General features: G+C 36.3%; 1 protein-coding gene across 1 annotated transcript in view; it reads left to right on the top strand.

Annotated features, from left to right (window-relative positions):
- Positions 1-20,934, top strand: part of SCN9A (sodium voltage-gated channel alpha subunit 9) — a 176,940-nt gene that overhangs the window by 105,465 nt on the left and 50,541 nt on the right. Inside the window, exons 15-17 of the mRNA XM_035007847.1 lie at positions 3,125-3,298; positions 4,159-4,515; positions 9,409-9,885. Coding sequence (XP_034863738.1) covers positions 3,125-3,298; positions 4,159-4,515; positions 9,409-9,885 — 1,008 coding nt within the window. The remainder of the gene's footprint in view (positions 1-3,124; positions 3,299-4,158; positions 4,516-9,408; positions 9,886-20,934) is intronic.

A 20,934-nucleotide genomic window follows, 5' to 3' on the forward strand; every position in this document is an offset into this window, starting at 1 on the left:
GCATAAGTCATAATCTCTGAGTCTTTTCTATTTTGTGGGTTCTTCCTCCTAGTCATTCTGTTGATGGGTGTTTGAGGGAATGTATAGAGTCCAAATTATTGACCAGAACCCAAGCAAGATGCACCTGTTTTCTAGGGACCTTAGAGTTGCTGGCCTCTTGTTTTCCCAGCCTGTCTTCTGGGGGAGGGGCCTGCTGCGCTGTTACTCAGGCAACCCTATTTGGGCGGTGTTGCCCTGCCCCCCTGTGGCGGTGGATGGGCTCAGCAGGAATCAGTTTTGGGGGCTTTTGTTCTCTGGCGGCTTTCCCTGGCGGCTTTCCGCCTCTCTTCCGTGAGTCAGAGCAGAAGAGACCATTTCCAACCCTCTGCCTCAGAGCAGAGAGACCTCAGTCTGTTCTTCAGTGAGCTCTCCAGGCCACACCGTCTCCATTTCTGTCCATGCTGCTATAAACAGCAGCAGCCTGGGTTGTGCGCCCCTCCGCAGCGCTCCCAGTCCTGCCTCCAGGTCGGGTCACGTCTCTGTCCTTTGTGCTTCTAAAACCGCCAGCTGCTCCCAGTTCACCCGCGCAACCCCGCCGCTCCGGGTTTCCACCCCTGGAGGCTGCAGTTCGCTGGCGCGACCCTGCTGTCCGTGTTTCCACCCCGGGGACTGCCCTAAAGTCCTTTCCCTGCCGCTACCGGTCTGCAAGTCTGTGCCCGTCCACAGTGCGCGAGGCTGTCACTCACCGGTGGTGTAGGATTCCCACGTCCAGGCACCCTCCCGCCGCCGTTTATCCTCCGATATCTGCCCGCAGAATCAGAGCTCTCCGCTTCATACCTCTAAACCAGCCGCCTGCGATATTCTGTTTGTAGAGATCCAGATCTTCTTACATCTCAGGCTGGTTTCGTGGGTGCTCAGAGTGGTCTGGTAGATATCCAGCTCAATTCTGGGGACCAGTTGAAATAGGGTCCCCTACTCCTCTGCCATCTTTCCCTGGCATGTCTCTTTAAAGCAACACTCTGAAAATTTGATACTTTCTTACCCATTTTATAATTACATTGCCACTTCCTTATGAGTTCTCCACATATTTTCAGAAAAATTATGGATGGTTTGTTTTGACATAAAAGTGAAGTGTCTGGACCTTTGAAGTCCCAAAGTCTTGGATTTGAATTCTGATTCTGCCTCTTATTGGTTATATGACCTTTGGCAAATGTGTTAATCTCTATAATCTTTAATTTTCTCATTCATAAAATAATTATACCTCGTTTGTAAAATAAGAAAAATAATTCATTATTTATAATATAATAATAGCACTTCATTTATCATATTGTTGAGAGGATTAAATACTTTCTACTTATTAGTCTGGCATATTATAAGTCATTAACAAATTAAACCTATTGTTACTGTTATTATTATCATCATCATGCTTTAAATCAATTAGCAGAAAGAAGCCTTAAGAATAAGGATACCAAGAAACCAAAATGGGAGGAATGGACACAGAAGACACAAGGACACTCAAGGGATCTGTAGGCTTCAAGAAGACAGAGGATCCTATTAGGAAAATGGGTGCCAGAGTGATCTCTTAAATGTGCAGTGCTGGTCACATTTTGGCCTAATTAATGCCTTAGGGCAAATGACAAGTGTTAGTTTCTGAGAATCTGTGTGAAGCAGGCAGAAGTTCTATTTCATGGCCAAAGAATCCTAGTTTATGACTCTCCATAAATTTTCAATAACTCTGGATGTCTTTGTGAATGTCTGTATAAGATAATTTTACTTTTGCCTAGATCCCAAAACAATTGATCTTTGGAGCCAAAGAGTTTGTTTCCGAGTCATTCTTCTTTCCCATGTATTTTCAGTTAAGATGTGTGTACCCCATGTGCTTTCTGAGGTAGCATTCTTCTTGCCTTCGATTTCTCTTTGAAAAAGACAGGACTAGACAGGTGATGGGTATTAAAGAGGGCACTTGTGATGAGCACTGGGTGTTGTATGTAAGTGATGAATCTGAATTCTACTCTATAAACCAATATTGCACTGTATGCTACGAACAAAATTTAAATTGAAAAAAAAGACAGGACTATCTAGTTTCTAATTGTTGGTGGAAGTACAGATCATGAAAATCAATGACTTCTTGCTGAGTTGACTGCATCACTGTGAAGCCCAAAAGAATTTATCGTGTTTCTTATCTCCTGCCACAACCCTAAGTGTGGGTACTTCCTGCTTGTCTTCTTGATGCTCCATTATTTTTAAATTGACTCAGCACTTATAGACTTCACCATTTCCCTTTGAGCCTTCTTTGGTCAGCTTCTTTGAGTCAAATCAAACCTGAATGATTCATAAACAAGTCCTTCACTGTTGTCTTTTTAAGTCAGTCCTTTAATACCGATGTCATGAATTAGTGATGTTTTGTGATGCACTTTAGTGTCAAAGTTTTAGAAGTCTTACTTTAGCTCCCACTGTGTCAATTAAATACTTTTCCCTCTTCTACTGATAAATCTTTAAAGAGTGAGTCAACATATTCTCTATTACCCTAAGAGTAGTCAGACTAGACAAAAAGACTGGCTCAAAATTTCAGTATCAGTCTATATTTCCTTTTCATTTTCTTCCAGAATAACTTATTGACCCACATAATTTTTTTTGAAAAAAGTGACTGTGTTAATTGTCATGGTTTTATTTATGTGGAATTTTTTTTTAAGATTTATTTATTTGAGAGAGAGAAAGAGAGGGGCAGAGGGAGAGGGAGAATCTCAAGCAGACTCCACACTGAGCACGGATCCCGACTCGGAGCTTGATCTCACAACCGTGAGATCACCACCCAAGCCAAACCCAAGAGTCATACACTTAACCAACTGCACCACCCAGGCACCCCTATTTATGTGGGATTTTAATATGCTCTTCTAAAATGCTGTCTAAAGATGAAGAGAGTAGACAGGAAACTTAGAGCTTTTTATCCCTGTAATGCTTGTATTATAGCTATAGAAATAGTCACCAGATTTATGGGATTAAATGAGATAATAACATACATTTGTAGAGGATCTAGCACATTGCCTGAAGCACAGTGATGCAAAACAAATAGTCATAATCATCATTACTTTGATTCTATACTTCTAGTAATACCAGAAAAAAAAACATTGTATTTCTCCTTTAGGTCTTCACTGGGATCTTTGCAGCTGAAATGGTCTTAAAACTAATTGCCATGGATCCATATGAGTATTTCCAAATAGGATGGAACATTTTTGACAGCCTTATTGTGACTTTAAGTTTAGTGGAGCTTTTTCTAGCAGATGTGGAAGGACTGTCAGTTCTGCGATCATTCAGACTGGTAAATATAGACCAAACTTACCATTATATTCCGTGTATAAAAGGGTGTTCCTAAGGCTTTGCATTATTATTTAAGTCTTTTGGAAGATTGAATCAAAAAGACAAGATTAGGTCTTGTATCTAGTATAATCAATTTCATTCCGTCACAAAAGTTCTTAAAGAGTTCAAAAATCACAGGGATATTCTTATTTTAGCATCTTGAAGACATGGTCAGTCGTAATTGAATTAATTTTAGGATCTCGAAGACATATTCAGTTGCATATACTAGTATAATAGAAGTGGGTAAAGAAAATATTTCTTTGCCAGTAGGCAATAATTTATTTCACAGTAAGAAGCTTATGGTTTACAGAATTTCAATTCCTACAATATGTTCATTACTTTGTGGGTTTGATAACTAAAGATCAAATTATTGTCCCCAAAATGATTGTTGTCTGATATCAAAAATATAGAAATGTAAGGACTTAAAGCACTTTTCTCTAACATGTTTGGCTTTATCCTATGTCAGCATGAAAAAGTAGATAAAAGTATCAGACTATATTCAAATTAAAAAAATTTTAAGTATCAGAAAAGAGAATTAAGGACAAATTATCAATTCTAAAGGGAATAATATCTGAAACCATAATAAGAGGCTTTTATAGTAATCCTGAATAGCCTTCAAAAATATGTATGGTAATTATATTGTGGCAAGTATAACAAAATAACAGGAATATTGAAAATAGCTGACAGGAAAAAAATATAAATAATCAATTTTAGCTAGGTAATGATAATATTTTAGAATTTAAAATTTGGGACAAAACTCAAGATTGGAAACATTGAACACTTTTCATAATAATTAATATTAACCTTTGTGTTTCCTTACAGCTTCGAGTTTTCAAACTGGCAAAGTCTTGGCCCACACTGAATATGCTGATAAAGATCATTGGCAACTCAGTGGGTGCTCTGGGTAACCTCACCTTGGTGTTGGCCATCATCGTCTTCATTTTTGCCGTGGTCGGCATGCAGCTCTTTGGCAAGAACTACAAAGAATGTGTCTGCAAGATCAATGAAGACTGTACACTCCCACGCTGGCACATGAATGACTTCTTCCACTCCTTCCTGATTGTGTTCCGCGTGCTGTGTGGAGAGTGGATAGAAACCATGTGGGACTGTATGGAGGTCGCTGGTCAAGCCATGTGCCTTATTGTGTACATGATGGTCATGGTCATTGGAAACCTAGTGGTATGTAATCAGAGGTTCACACGTATAAAATTTTTCATCGAAAATTGTTATATGATGATAAGATCAGTTATTTTATAATTTTAGGATTAATTACACATAAAACTATTAATTGTGATAGAATATTGGTCATTTTAATATGGGAAAGTACAGAAAAGAAAATGAAATATTGTCTCAATTTCCCTGACAGATAACCCATATTTATATTTTTCACAATGGTTATATTATTTTACTTATTTTATTTTTTTCAAAGATTTATTTATTTATTTGAGAGAGAGAGTGTATGTGTGCATGGAGGGAGGGGCAGAGGGAGAGAATCTTCAAGCGGACTCCCTGCTGAGCACAGAGTCCAATGCAGGGCTCCATCTCACAACCCATGAGATCATGACCTGAGCCAAAACCAAGAGTCAGACACTTAACCAACCGAGCCACCCAGGTGGCCCTTCACAATATTTATTTTAATGGAAAGTTTTCTACTTTATTCTCTCATTTTGAAAATTATGTCATATGAATTAAATCTGTGGTTTTCCTATCTCTTAAAACTCCATTCAAATACCAAGTTATACTAGTAAATAGAATATGATTAAATTAACAATAACAAAAATGAAGTTATAATGGAACAAAGCAATTGAAAGGACTGGTCCCATTGCACTATAGTCATATATAATAAAACTAGCAACCATAGCAAGGATCAGGAAACTATGAGTCATGTGCCAAATCCAGCATACTGCCTGTTTTTGTATGGCCTTGCAAGCTTGGAATGTTTGTTTTTGGTTTTTTTCCAATGGTTAAAAAAATAAAAGGAAAATTAATATTTCATGACACATGGAAATTATATGAAATTTAAATTTCAGGCTCTGTAAGCAAAATTTTATTAGAACACAGACATGCTAATTCATTTACATATTGTCTATGTCTGTTTTACTCTGCAATGGCAGAGTTGAGTAGTTGCCATAGAGATTCTATGTCCCACAAAGGCCAAAATATTTTTTATCTCGCCCTTTACAGAAAAAGATTTGCCCACCACTGCTCTATAGCATCTCTTTCACAATTGATCTTCTATTTCTCCATTAGTGTTTGCTTGGCTTGTACTCCTTTGTTTGTTTGTTTGTTTGTTTGTTTGTTTGTTTGTTTTTACCTACCCATTGGTAAAAACTTTCAAGCTAACGAACAGGAGAAAATTGGGATAAGATGTTCTTTCATGACTCACTCACTTCAGTTTTCAAAGCCACCATGTTGACTTGGTTTAGTTTGTCACCTTGTCATTAGATTCCTCATTAGGAGTCCCAGGAGGTGGGGTATAGTAACAACTATATGGTTAATACTTTGACTGTCAACTGGCTTGAAAATAAGTTGCTAATTATTTTTGTCCTTGCAGCCCCCATGTCAAAAGTAATTCAGAGCCTAAGACAGAAACCTACATTCACCAAGTCATATACTAAATGGTACTGTTTTGTGCCGTTAAATGGCTAGACATATAGAGTAACTTATGCAATCCAAATTCTAGATCATTACAGCACAAAATGTAGACACCATGAGTTAGAATTCTGTAATTACTGATCATCCTCTAGTTGTAGTAATAAATTTACTAGTTTTATAAGGCTTATAAATCCCTTCCAATATGAAGTAAAATGCATATGCTTTATCTGGTTCTTCTTCTGAATTTAACATTTGTATTCATAAGCTCCTATAATGTGATTTGTTTGTATACTTCTTCTTATAAAATTTTGACATAAAAATATTGAAATGTAGCTCTTTATAAGATAGGATGTCAAAACATACCATACCAAAGCCATTAGTCACAACTAATTTAAATATTTAGTATTCACTCAGGCATGGATGAAGTGAGGGGGATTCCTTGGGCACTCTCGAATTATTCATTCAATATTTTTATTACTTTCTCTGTGAAAGGAAATGTATTTGGGTATTGCAGGGTGATTAAAAATATATACCTATGAGTTAGTCCCTGTCTTCAAGGTAATTACTATCTATGGACATGGGAAAATGGTGCACAAAATTATCAGATAAGGAAGAAGTGGTAGGTGCTAGCAGTGAGGCAAAAATAGATGCTCTTGACACACTGGAAGAAAAGAGAGTTCTAAATAGTGACTCAAAGAAGGATTTTTAAGTGGGTCTTTGAATAATATGCAAAATAATATTTTTTTTAAAAAATATTTTATTTATTTATTTGACAGAGAGAGAGACAGCGAGGGGGAACACAAGCAGAGGGAGTGGGAGAGGGAGAAGCAGGCCTCCTGCAGAGCAGGGAGCCTGGCGCGGGGCTCAATCCCAGGACCCTGGGATCATGACCTGAGCTGAAGGCAGACACTTAACGACTGAGCCACCCAGGCGCCCCTGCAAAATAATATTTAAGCATGAAAACAGGTGTAACAGTAATGGTTTACTTTGAAAAGTAATATGAATTTATAGTTAAAAATAGATGGGATAGGGCGCCTGGGTGGCTCAGTTGGTTAAGCGACTGCCTTCGGCTCAGGTCATGATCCTGGAGTCCCGGGATCGAGTCCCACAACGGGCTCCCTGCTCAGCGGGGGGTCTGCTTCTCCCTCTGCCCTCTTTCCTCTTGTGCTCTCTGTCTCTCATTCTCTCTCTCTCAAATAAATAAATAAAATCTTAAAAAAAAATAGATGGGATATCTCAGTGAATGTTTCATCCATATAGAACTGGTAATCACTGACTCATGATGATATTTATTCATTATTTACTAGTGATAATGAAAGACAAGGGAAGTGTAATTCACAAAATAGATAAACAACTCTTGGTTAAGGAATTACCAATGATGTAAAATTAGAATCTGAAAAGAAAAACAAAAAATTAAGTTTCTGATACAGTCCTCCTCTGCATATTAGACTTACAGCTAAACAGGTCTTTCATTTTTTTCTCACTTATTCCTTAGTTAATTTTACTACCAATTAGTTAAAATAGTTAAAAACAATAAGAAAGAACATTAATCAGATTGATGTTGAATCAGACATACATTTTATTAATATTTTTTTCTCTGCTTAATCTGAAAATGGATGTGTGATACATACAGAATGGACTTGATTTTCAATTGTGGTACCAGTAGATTTTGATAAAATAGTAGAATACTGTTATGATTTTTGATGGAATGAAAGTTACCATTATTATCCTTAATGAAGATGTGACAGAACAGGAGGACATTATTGAAATATGTGGAATCTTATAAAAGCCAAACTCATAGAAACAGAGACTAGAATGGTGATTACCAGGGGCTGGGGGGTGGGGGAAATAGTGGTCAAAGTTCAAAATTCCAGCTATAAGATAAATAAGTTCTAGGGATCTAATTTACAGCATGGTAATATAGTTAATAATACTGTATTATATACTTGAAAGTTGCTAAGAGAATAGATCTTAAATGTTCTCACCACACACACACAAAAATGGTAATTCTTTGACATGATGGAGGTGTTCCTTAACACTGTGGTGGTAATCATTTTGTATAAATATGTAAAATCAACATGTTGTACACTTTAAACTTACACAATGTCATATAACAATTATATCTCAGTAAATGTAGAAAAATAAAGTTAATTACAAATTTGAAAGGAAAAAAGGAAGACTATTAGTACTTGCATTGATTAGGGAGACTAAAGCTGTAGAATGAGCCCTTGGCTTCTCATCAACATTCCTGTTAAAACATACACACAAACAAACATAAATACATTTTCTCATTGACCATAAAGGCCAAAATGAAAGTAAACTATTTCAGAATTCCTTCATAAGATTTATCGCAATTGTTTTCTGTGATTTTCTCTTTTTGCTCCCCCTCAGACTCTTCTCTTAAATCAAACATATTAACATAGACATTTTTGAACTATGCTCTTCTACTTACATCTCTGAAAAATTGTTTTAGGTGGGACCCAAATTCAGGCATGAGTCCCTTCTCCTCAGTTTGGCCTAATTTTGATTATTTTAACGAGGTAGATGTTTTTGTCCATGAAGAGACTTACATGAAAGGGTATTTCAATTACCTTTTTGTTTCCTATCTAAAACAATATTGAAATATAATTTAAATAAAATTTAAATACTTTCAATCCTCTGTGAGTTTTTTTGGTTTTTTGTTTTTACAATATTGAGTCCACCTGGTCCCTCACCTCAGGGAGGAAAAACAGAAACGGTTTTGCACACAAACAGGATTTTAGGAGTTGTCCTGCCCTCTTTGATTATTTCTTCCAGGGCCAAATGATTGGCACAAGGCCAAACAGTCATAATGCCATTATCTCATTTGAATTGGGTTCAGTGGGCAGGTCCTTTTCTATGCTTTAAAAGCCTCATTAAGTTGCAAACTGGCACAATTCTTGGACAGAATATTTTATTACAGGAGCTTTGCAAGTATATGTTCCGTTTGTTGCAGCAAACTGACATGTATCTTCTGGGAAAAGCAAACACAGAGCTTGGTGTAGGTTACTTCAGCACAATAGACACTCCTCACAATTTTCTTGTTCTACTTTTTTCTCACAGGTGACAAATATTAATTACAGGTAAACATTAGGAGGGCTTTTTATGCCTATAAAAGGGAATTTGGCCAAGGGACTCCTGCTGCAGAAATGAACTTAAGAATGGCATAATGATAATGGGGAGGGAGCATTCTCTTTGCTCCTTGTGCTAAGTCCTTCGTGGGTATGGCTGACCTCTGTTCCCCAGAGTTTCCAGGAGCTAGGATACATATATGATAGGATAGTGATGAGAGTCTAGCCTCGTCTCTATCCCATCACATGTTCTTCCCTCTGTGTGAAGAAGTACAGGGATCTTTAATGCTGGTTTGGATTTTGGCCTGTATTTCAGAAAAATGTGCTTATTTTCTTTTTTATTTCCTGTCTCCCTATTTCTCCACACCCCATCCCCACCCTGATGTAGGTCCTCAACCTATTTCTGGCTTTATTATTGAGCTCATTTAGCTCAGACAATCTTACAGCAATTGAAGAAGACAAGGAGGCAAACAACCTTCAGACTGCAGTGGGTAGAATTACGAAGGGAATAAATTATATGAAACAAACCTTACATGAATTTATTCTCAAAGCATTTTCCAAAAAGCCAAAGATTTCCAAAGACACAGGAAGAGAAGAAGATCAAAATAGTAAGAAGGAAAACTGTATCTCTAACCGCACACTTGCTGAAATGAAAAAAGATCGCAATTTCCACAAAGAAAAAGACAAAATCAGTGGTTTTGGAGGCAGCGTGGACAAATACTTGATGGAAGAAAGTGATTGTCAATCATTTATTCATAATCCCAGCCTCACTGTGACAGTGCCCATTGCACCTGGGGAATCTGATTTGGAAAATATGAATACTGAGGAACTTAGCAGTGATTCAGATAGTGAATACAGCAAAGGGGTAAGATTGTTTCATACACATTGTTTCCTATTATTAACTAGTGTGAAATGAATCTAAAGTTCAAATTTTGCTGTGTTCTTTCTGATATTGCAGACTGATGGGTAGTTTCTTGTGTTTGTGAGTTTACACAGCAGCTTGCTGAAGGTTCATGTAGTAAGGTTTTACTTACTGGTTCTTAACAATTGATGCAATCATACTTAGCTAGATTTGAAAGTGCCAGGTACCTTTAAATCTTCCCTTCCCTCATCCCCTTTTGTTATCAGTTGTAAAGTCATATACAGTTTCCTGTCTGTTGAATCCACCACTCCTTCTCATCACCTTTGTTTGCCTTTGCATTCACTACTTCTAGCCTAAACCATACCAAGTAAAGTCCCAACTGGTGTCTCTGCTTCTAGTTTCCATCTACTCCAGGTCACTTGTTTGATTAATTTTACTCCGATTCAATCCTAATCATGTCACTCCTTTGAAGTATGCTTGGTCCCCCAAGTCTCCGGAATTACAGACTGTTGATAAAGTCTTCACATCATGGCCACAACCAGCTGACCAGCTGTGTCATCCAGTGCTTGCCTGGTTTCCTTCTGGACCACAAACACTCGCATCGTGTATCACTCTGCTTGGGATTTCCTTCCCCAGTCAAAATCCTATACACATCCTTTAAGACATTTTTTTAAAAGATTTTATTTATTTATTTGACAGAGAGAGACACAGCGAGAGCAGGAACACAAGCAGGGGGAGTGGGAGAGGGAGAAGCAGGCTTCCCACTGAGCAGGGAGCCTGATGTGGGACTCGATCCCAGGACCCTGGGATCATGACCTAAGCCGAAGGCAGACGCTTAACCAACCCAGCCACTCAGGCGCCCCCCTTTAAGACCTTCTTCATGTGTAAAATTATTAGGCCTTACATCATAGTTGGGTAATAAGGGTTACATGAATTAACACAGGCAAAATGCTTAGAACAGTACTCGGAGTGCTCAAAAGTGGTAGCTATTGCATCCTTCCTAATTTCTCCACAGAGAGATAGGAGCACTCCTCATTTTGAATCCTGTCCAATTTTATGACTTCTCCTGGATTTATCGTTTAGCCTTATATTTTATTATTTTTTCAGAGAAATCATCGTATGCATCAAATGGTGCTCTAAACTCACTGAGAACGGGAACCTTTTATCAAAACTTTTTTATATCCTCTTTCTCCACACCTAATTGTATATATTTAAAGTAACAGGGTGTTTTTTTTACTGTTTTTATTAATTGAACTGTGTTTTTATCGATGTGGAATATAATAACCATAAGTGAGTTTTCAGACAAGCATTTTTATGGTATATCTTTAAAATTTCAAGATATCAGTTAAAAATATTATTCCTTTCTTTAGGTCACATTTGAGAGTATTTGACAGGCATTTATCACATGCCTTCTATCTGCTTAACCCTATTCTAAGACCTACCCTCCATGAATTTCTAGTGGATTTTGGAATAAAGATACATACATACGTGTGTGTGTGTGTGTGTGTGTGTGTATCCTAGCCATATGACCAGTGCTGGGTGCATAGTAAATGCTCAATACTTACTGAGTGAATACATGATTATATAAATTAAGACTGTGTGTTTCTAAGTAGTCAAAGAAATTCTTTCCAAGATGACAAAGGAAGGAATAACATTTTTTATTTTTATTTTTAAAACCTTTACACAGAAATAGTACTATCTCCAGAATTTAAAAGTATGATTGTTTCAACTTGAAGGTAGAATATCAGATTCCACAACACCCTTTTCAGGAAGTAATCTGAGCCTAGTCTCACATGGAAAGGGAAACTAGTGCAATTACTCATTTTTCTGCTCATGAAGATCAGAGATCTTTGAAGATCACTGAAAAACCACAATTGCATGGTAGACTTTCTGAATAAGTTTGGGATTCCAGGTGTTAAGGCAGTTTGATAGCTGGCAGAGTTTATCAAACACTTCTTTAAATCTTAATATTTGGAAGAATCATTTCTTACATGGTCATTTTTCCTTTGCTCAAAACTGGTGGCTAACCTTAAATGGATCTCCTGTGGCTGGCAAAAGTCTTATTCTTCCTATGTTAATTATAGCATTTTGATGGGAATCTTATAGATCTGCCCATTTAGCACCTCATTTTGTAAAAGCCAGCCCAATAAGAGAAAGTGACTTTATCCACAGTTATAAAACTAGCTCAAAGGCAGAGCCATGACAAGAGTCCCAGTTTTGTGATTCATGGATCAGTCCTATTTCTATCTTCTTTGCCCTGTCTTTGTCCATTTCAGGGATAAAACACACATCCCTATTGGGTTAATATCCAGTAGTTCTCCTCTGGGGTACTGAGCCATGCTTCTGAAAAATTTACATACCTTGTGGCATCCAGAGGAGGTCTGTGATGTCATAGTGGCCAGCTGTCTTTTTTTATAATTAGTGATTTAGTTTATAGACTGTTTGATTACTGAAATAGACTATTTTTTTATTTTGATTTCAAGTTTGTGTTTACACTATAGTTAGTTAACATATATGGTAAAAGTGGTTTCAGGGGTAGTGCTCTCCTTAATCCCCATCACGCATCCATCTCCCTCCATCAACCCTTAATTTGTTCTCTATTGTTAAGAGTCTCTTATGGTTTGTTTCCCTCTCTCTCTTTTATCCACCCCCCCCCTTTGTTCATCTGTTTTGTTTCTTAAATTACACATATTGGTATTTATCTTTGTTTCTTAAATTACACATATGGTATTTATCTTTCTCTGACTGACTTATTTCACTTAGTATAATACACTCTAGCTCCATCTACGTCATTGCAAATGGCAAGATTTCATTGTTTTGCTGGCTGAGTAATATTCCATTGTATATATATACCACATCTTCTTTATCCATTCATCTGTCAGTGGAATTTGGGCTCCTTCCATAATTTGGCTATTGTTGATAATGCTGCTATAACCACCCATAAAGTTACTCTGCCACCTATCCCATAAACCCTTCTTAAAAAGCATGAAATTTAGTCTCCTAAAACTGTGTTATCTAAGGATCATTTGATGGCAACATTCTAATATTCTTGATTGTCTTTTTTATATTTATAGTCATAGCTACATGAGAAAAAATGTACACTTTTACTATTTCATTTCTGTGGTTTATTTGGTATAATACATAGGAGCTTGGGGCTGCCTCATAGGTTGTAATAAAGAATATATAAGCTAATTTCTTCAAGTCATTTAGCACCATATTTGAGTTGGTAAGCCTTAAAACAATGCCATCTATTGTGTTTATTATTGAATTCATCATCATTATTATCATCTAAAATTATGGATTTAAAATTGTGGACTTGGAATGTTTGCCCTTCTTCATAAAAAAATTTCCCATGACATATCTCACAGTGTGGGTACATTCAAACCCACTTTACTATACTGGACTTGAGAAATAACTAACGTTCAAGATCTACGGGAAATTTGTTGGGTAACTTAGAGGTAATATTAAGCTGTCTCCAACTGAGAAATCCTATGTATAGTCTTTCTCTTCAGCTGCTTGAGATTTAAATGTTTCTCATTATGACTTGGTTTTGGTTTTGTTTTTCCATTTGAACCACTAAAAAAGTGCAGATTTTCTTTATCAAAAGTACTTCTATTACCCTTCCATGCTAACCTCCCTGCTCTATTCCCCTAATCTTCAGCTCCCACTTGAGTTCCCAAATTTTTGAACTACTTATTTCCTCCTTTTCAACTTGCTAATTTTTTCATGCCTAGGGTATCTTTGAAAGAGTGATTGCCGTATTCTTGATGAACCTTGCCCAAAGGGCAAATCTTGATTACCCAATAGAAAGTAATGCCTGATTCAATACATATGGGTTATTTAAGTCTTAAGCACCACCTTGGGATATGTTTAAGAAAACAGCCTCTGTAAATAGAACGTTTGCCTTGAATTCTAGCTTTGGTATTTACTAACTCTATGGTCTTGAGCAATTTACAAAACCACTCTTTTTTTGTTGTTGCTTTTTAGTTTCTGTATAGGCAAAAGAGAATTGTAATGAAGAGTAAATGATGTAGGTAAATAATCAGATAGGTGTCTTTTGGAAAGTAAGTGCCTGATTAACAGTTATCAGTATGGAACTGAGTGGTCACATAAACACTATTAAGTTGTTACTTGCTACAGGTTAAATTCAAGAGAGGTAGCATGATGTAGATCAATGGTTCACAATTTTAGTGTGTAAAAGACACAGGAAACTTGTTCCAAACACCAGATCTGGGTTGTATCCTTTGAACTCTCTGCCTAAGTCTGGAAGCAACTTTAGAGTCCTTATCAGTGGTGTTCCCAGTGGCCACTGTGATGGATTGAGTTGGCATGAGAAATAAACCTAAATTCATCCCTAGCATGTTTGGACCCAGGTTTCTGAGATGGCATTTTCTTTATTCTGGGGCTGAGGATATTTCCCCCTTTGTCTGTTGAAGAATCCGCATTTTGAACCTAGGGAAACAACATCTTTAACCTTTGACTCCTCTCCCTCCCCCCGCATCAAAAAACAAAACAAAACAAAAAACAGAAAACCAAAAAACAAACAAAAAAACTTCTCTTTTGTGGCCTAGCATTCTGTTTTCCCATTATATTTGTTGGAGACTTTTTCATCTTCTTCTAATATCAGATCTCATATAGGCAAGTGTCCTTGTCCTGATATACACTCCAGAATGAAGTAAAAATATTTTATAATAAAACGCCTTACCAGAAGATGACCAAAGAGATGAGTTTAAAGTGTTATTAAAATATCTTAAACAGTTCTGAGGAAATAATTGGCAGTAGAACATCAGCATTTTTCTCAAGATAGTTTGTCTCAGAATTGAGAAGGGCATACTGTTATCTTCCATGGACCCATGAGAATAAGACTTGTCCCTTCTCAGAATGCAGACACTGAACTAATGACCTCTCTCAAAATCAGCCTCCTCCTGAGACGCACTGTGGTCCTCTAAGCATGCAGCAAACATTAGCAACACACTGCACAGATTTTTACCATTAGCAATGAAGTACTTACTTATTATGAGCCTTAAATGAAGCATGAAATGCACCCATTCATTCAATAAATATTTATTGAGCTCAACTATGCTCCAGGCACTGTGCTAAGAATTGCTGAGGGAAAAAAAAGATTATTCCACCCCCCTGCAATGATTTAATGTGACTGGCATCTGGCTTAACTAAATTCCTAATTGTAGTGGTTTTTTTCCTAAATTGTGCTAAGTCTCAAAATGTAAAACTAAAAAAACTATTTTTTTTTAATGGAGAGCTCTTTCTTAGAGTCACTCTCTTTATTTTCTATCACTACAGATTACTTCCTTCTCTGCTCTAAAGATGAAAAAAAGAAGCAGCTTATAGAATTGTAAAATGGACTTTGGAAGTGTATGCAAATTTCAGAGGAAAACATTAATCCAAATTTATTTCTCCAAATATTTAAAAACAAAACAGCCTGATGTGATTTTAAAGTAGTACAGACTCAGAGCTTTCAGAGAAGCTCCTTTATTGACTGTGAATCCAATCCCCAAGTACTTTTTACTGCTCTTTTGACAAATGTATCTACTCACCAAGGCTGCTTAAGTGAATTTGCTCATATTGTATACTCAGCAGAGAGGAAACATTCTGTGTAAACATTTCCTCCTAGAGAGATGCCCCAGTCATTCCTCTTCAAGCCAAAGACAGATACTTAGCTTTACTTAATAATTCTTTAGTGTTTTAAAACATATCAAAGTTGTGATGGAACTAGCTGAGGTCCTCGGAGAAAGGAGGTCAATGAAATATTCAAATTTTACATAATCAAACTACCCTCCTTCAAGAGAACATCATTTAAAACACTGCAAACACATTAATGCAAAATTTCATGTTCCATGAGGAACCAAATTTCAAATAAACCCCTCATTAACTTTGATCATTGTGGGGGGGATTGCAAAAGAATACATTAGAGAACATTTTTTATAAAACATTGCTATTCATTTGTTCAACTCACATTTACTGGGCATCTTCCTTTTAACATATCCCTGCTAGACATTAGGAAGACACATCATTAGTGCACTCATTTCTTCAGTAAATGTAGGGTATAGGTCTTTGTCTTTGGCACTGTCTTAAGTGGTAAAGAGTAAAGCAAGGTTCCTGCCTTTGAGGAGAAACACATAGAGAAACCAGAAATTATAATTAAACATATGAAAAAGAATTAAAACAGAGTTTGGTTTTAAGACAAAATATGCAGACAGGATAGAGGAGAGTATAACTAATCTTAAAAAATAAATTGGAATACTTCACAGAGGAAATGGAGGTTTTATGGTGAAAAGATAAATTCTTTCTTCAGAGTAGGTGAGAGACCTTTCTGATAGAGGTAAAAAGCCCAGTGTATGTGGAAACATTCGGATGTAAAGAGACCAATTAAATACATATGAGGATGGCCTGGTGGGAAGTAGTAGGTGACCCAGGTAGACTGGAGCCAGTTAGCAAACAGCTTGATGTACCATGACAAGAGAGTGAACTATGTTTCTTTTATCTAACAGAAAAAAGAAAATTAGGGTCTTGTTTTGTTATACCTTGTTAAAAGCAAACTTGTACTTTTAAAGAAAATTTCTTTGGGGGTGTAATAAAGCCCAGCCCAGAAGAAAGATGAGAAGATGGGAAACTATTGCACTTATCCAAAGGACAGTTGATAAGGGCTCAAGCTAGGGATTGATGGTGGCAGGTGGTGATATACTCTAAGTTACTTCCAAGTTAATATGTAGTGGCTCAGGGTCTGGATATAGGAGTCCTGAGTTGTAGCAAAGGGTGGATCAGTTTCCCATGGTTGCCATAATAAAGTATCACAGACTTGGTGGCTTTATACACAGAAATTTATTCTCTGACAGTTCTAAAAGTCTCAAATGGAAGTCTCGGCAGGTCCATACTTTCTCTGAAGCCTCTAGGGAGCATCCTGCCTTGCTTTTTCCTAGCTTCTGATGGTGGTTTGTTAATCTGTGGCGTTCCTTATCATCACATGGTGTTCTCCCTGTGTGTCTATCTTCTCTTCTTATAAGACAACTACTTATATTGGATTAGGGCCCACCCTAATGACCACATCTGCAAAGACCTTATTTCCAAATAAGGTCATATTCAAGTGTACCAGTTAGGACTTCAACATACCGTTTTGGGAGATACAGATTGACTCATGACAATAGGTTTTATCTTAGATTGGATAAATATCAATGCTATTAAAAAATGAGGAGGAGGAGAAAATTTAGAAAGTAGAGTAGATTCAAAGTTTAATTTGGGTATCTTATTTATGAGTTATTTGCTGGATAGCCAAGTGATGCCAAACAGTATATATTTGGAAACATAGGTACCAAGTAAAGAGGAGAAGTCAGAGTTGTAGACAGGTTGGGATTTTATGTGTTCACTTGTATTAACCATTGGATATACAGGGAGTCAGCCTGAGGTCAGGTTCCCTGGGAAACCAGCTGTGAGAGAGAAATCTCTGTGTAAGAGATTTACTGGGGAGTATTCTCAGGAGCAACACCGAACACCTGTAAGAAGTGAGGGAAACAAGATGATTGGGCACAGGGAGAAATTGACATGCTCTGTAATTTCAGCAGATGCCTCTGCTGACCCTATGGGCATCTCCTATAGGTAGTAGGATGACCCTTTGGAGTAGTCCTCATTGAAGCACAGAGGTCAGGTCTTTGTACGCTCCCACCAATGAGTCATCAGATGCAGGTTCCCTCTCCAACCTTCTAGGGGAGGAGATGTAACCTTGGGTGAGACAGCTCTCTTCCACATGACAATTCCCATGCTGGGACTCAGCTGTGAGCCTTCAGCCCCCAACACTGCTGGTAGCTGGAGGAAGGCGAGGCTTGCCTGAAAGGGGGATTGGCACAGTGCACCACAGCACCAACTACACTACAAGGACCACACAAAGTAAGAGGACAAGTAAGCAGCTCAACACTTGAGAAGAGGACCCAAAAGAAGAAAGCACCAAAGAGACCAAAGAAAAATTGTACACATTTGCCACTTTCCTTTACATTATATAACTCTCCTCCTATGACAACCAGGAAAATGGATATTATTTATCTATATTTACAGATAACTAAAACACTGAAAGATTAAGAAATGATGCTAATTAGTCACTGATGTTTCTGGGGTCTTCTTAAAATTTGAACCCCAAGGTTTAACTACCATATTACATACCATAGAAAGGCAAGATGTGAGTAAGAATATAATTATTTTCTGTTATGCACCATAATGTTGCAATTAAGGATCAAAATTTCTGGTATTGTACATTTGCTGGTTCATATTTGGCTTCTAATCCTCTTTAATGCTGATGTATTAAGTAATAGTCTACCTCAATAATATAACTAGAACAAAGCACATTCCATAACAGAATAATAAACCAGTCCATTGAGGATGCATTGAGTAAGAGACTCTATCAGGTTGAGGGCATGTGAGAGGAGGTGGTGCTTGAGACAGACGCTGTAGGATGGAGATCATTTCATTGAGTGGATATAGTGGAGAAGGGAATCCCAGGCAGAGGAACAGACATTCATATTGCTTACCTGATTCACTGATTCATTAATCCATCCACCCATTCATCTATTCAGTATTCAGTCTTTCTAATTTTAAAAGCCATTATCTTTGGAGAAAGTTAAATGTGTTTATTTGTTATAAAATGCATTCCTTTTATTGATTTGATAAAAATTGTTTAAATATTTGTAGTCATCAAGGTTAAATATTTTGTGTCTTTTTAGTGTATGGTGGTTTTAATTATGCTGTTATTTGGTCTCTCTTTAGATTTTTTATGAAGTTTTTTCCTCAAACAGGCAGTTATTACCTTCACTGAGAAGGCAGTTTAGATTTCTTTTTATCATTGCTTTCAGAAAATACAATAAACTCTTCCAGAATTGCATTTGGTTTGGCAAGATTTAGGGATTAGTTACAATTATACAATTGTATAATTATAATTATACTAACCTTAATTATACAGGTAAGCTGGGTTTGATCCTGTTTTTATGCATAGATTCTTAAAAACACAAAACAAAACAAAACAAAAAAGACTATAGAATTTTTTTCCTCTTTTTTTTTAATTATGTTATGTTCATCACCATACATTACATCATTAGTTTTTGATGTAGTGTTCCATGCTTCATTGTTTGCGTATAACACCCAGTGCTCCATTCAGTACCTGCCCTCTTTAATACTCATCACCAGGCTAGCCCATCCCTCCACCCCTCCTACAAACTGAGGGTTCTAGAGACTATAGAATTTTACTTAACCATTTCTTTTTTGCAGATTGGTTTCAAACTATTTGAAAACTCTTTCATCTTTACTAGATTTGTTTATGTGTCTAAAAACAATGAAATTTTGGTCTGACATTTGAATCAGTGTTTCTTATTCTTTATATTTTGAATTTGGAAACATTTTTTCTTCAGTGCTGTTTGAAATGTCAAAATTAAATAAATATGATAATTAAAAGTAAATCAAGAAATTCTAATTTTAGAATATACTTTTTAAAAACCACACACTCCTACTCTCACCCACTCTAGTATTGAGAATCACTTATTTTTAAATGGTTGTTATAAAGAGCAAACAGAATGCAAAAGATTGCCTTAGCACATTATAGTATTTAAATTCATTCCCTAAATAAAAGAATTATATAACTGTTGAGTTGATTGTTTTAAAATTTGTGTTGAATGATATTCAGTCTTACTATTGTGTTTCAAAGATACTGCTTTGCATTAACCATATAGCATGTATTTTCGAACATATAACTAATTTTTGCTTACAGGTGTGTGACTTTAAACATTTTAAATCAGTTGACTAAACTGTTTCATCATTCTACATTTCTAAACTTCAGTACCTAACCTTCTTACTTCTCACAGGGGTAAAACCAAACTGGATCAATCAAGGATGCAGCTCTGTGCTTTTAACCAGACAGAGACATATGTGGCCACTTTTATACAGGTTATCTAAAAAAAATCATACATATATGATATTTTTTTCAGTGTCATGCATGCTGTTCAGCTACAAAATGTTTCTGCCTGACCCATTGCAAGAAAGCAGAAACATACACAATTGCTCTATAGATGAATTGGCATCATAGCATGTCACAGGGGCAATTCCATCATTTTTTGTGATTCTCTTGATGACTTCCTTGATATATATCTCTCATGTCCTTAGGTGATTTCAAGTGCATGATCTATAGATTTTTATTGGATGGATTATAAAAGTAAGATATAGAATGTAACAGAAGTCATTGAAGCAATATTTAATTTAAAAACCTCTAGCAACTTCCTTTCCTAATCTAATCCAATCCAATCTATTGTATGTCACATTAAATTGTCACATTTATTGTTTTAAGAGTAGAACTTTAATGTTTTCATCAGAACAACAACAATAAATGGTAATTATGTGTGGGAAGGATGTGGTAAATATATATATGTATATGTATATATAAATACACACATATATATATAAACACACAATATATACATGTGTCAAATCATCACTTTGTATACCTTAAACTTACACAATGTTGTATGTCAGTTATATCTCAGTAAAGCTGGAAAAAATTGTCACATTTAAATTTAGTAAATTAAAACTCTATTAAGAAATGATTTTTGTGGGAAAATATTTTAGCCATAAACATAAAATCTCAGAACATAAAAGTACTAGACGTGTATTTACAGAAATTGAGATTCATACAAATAAGCTGTGTTCTGGGTACACAGAGTAAAAGTACCCAGCTTCTAGGCTAAACTTTGAACATATTTTTCAATGGTTTTAAGCACAGTGGTAACTAGGGCTTTATTTCTTTAATCAATTCAGTAACTAACATTTGATTTTATTTGATCATATATAAAATGAAATAATTAAAATTTATAGGCTCAGCCTATGAATGAATGAGTTATAAGTGCTTGAAATGCTTAATCTGATTCCAAAAGCAATATTATCCACTGATGAGAATGTTTCTTATTATGGTTATATCTCATAAGGAGGCATATAGCATCAAGAAGGTAAGAGGTTTAAATGGAACATATTATGAAGTGAACACTAAACCTTTCAGTAAGACATAAA

Source organism: Mirounga leonina, unplaced genomic scaffold, assembly GCF_011800145.1.
Source record: "Mirounga leonina isolate KUSES-001 unplaced genomic scaffold, KU_Mleo_1.0 Mir_151, whole genome shotgun sequence".
Taxonomy (NCBI): domain Eukaryota; kingdom Metazoa; phylum Chordata; class Mammalia; order Carnivora; family Phocidae; genus Mirounga; species Mirounga leonina.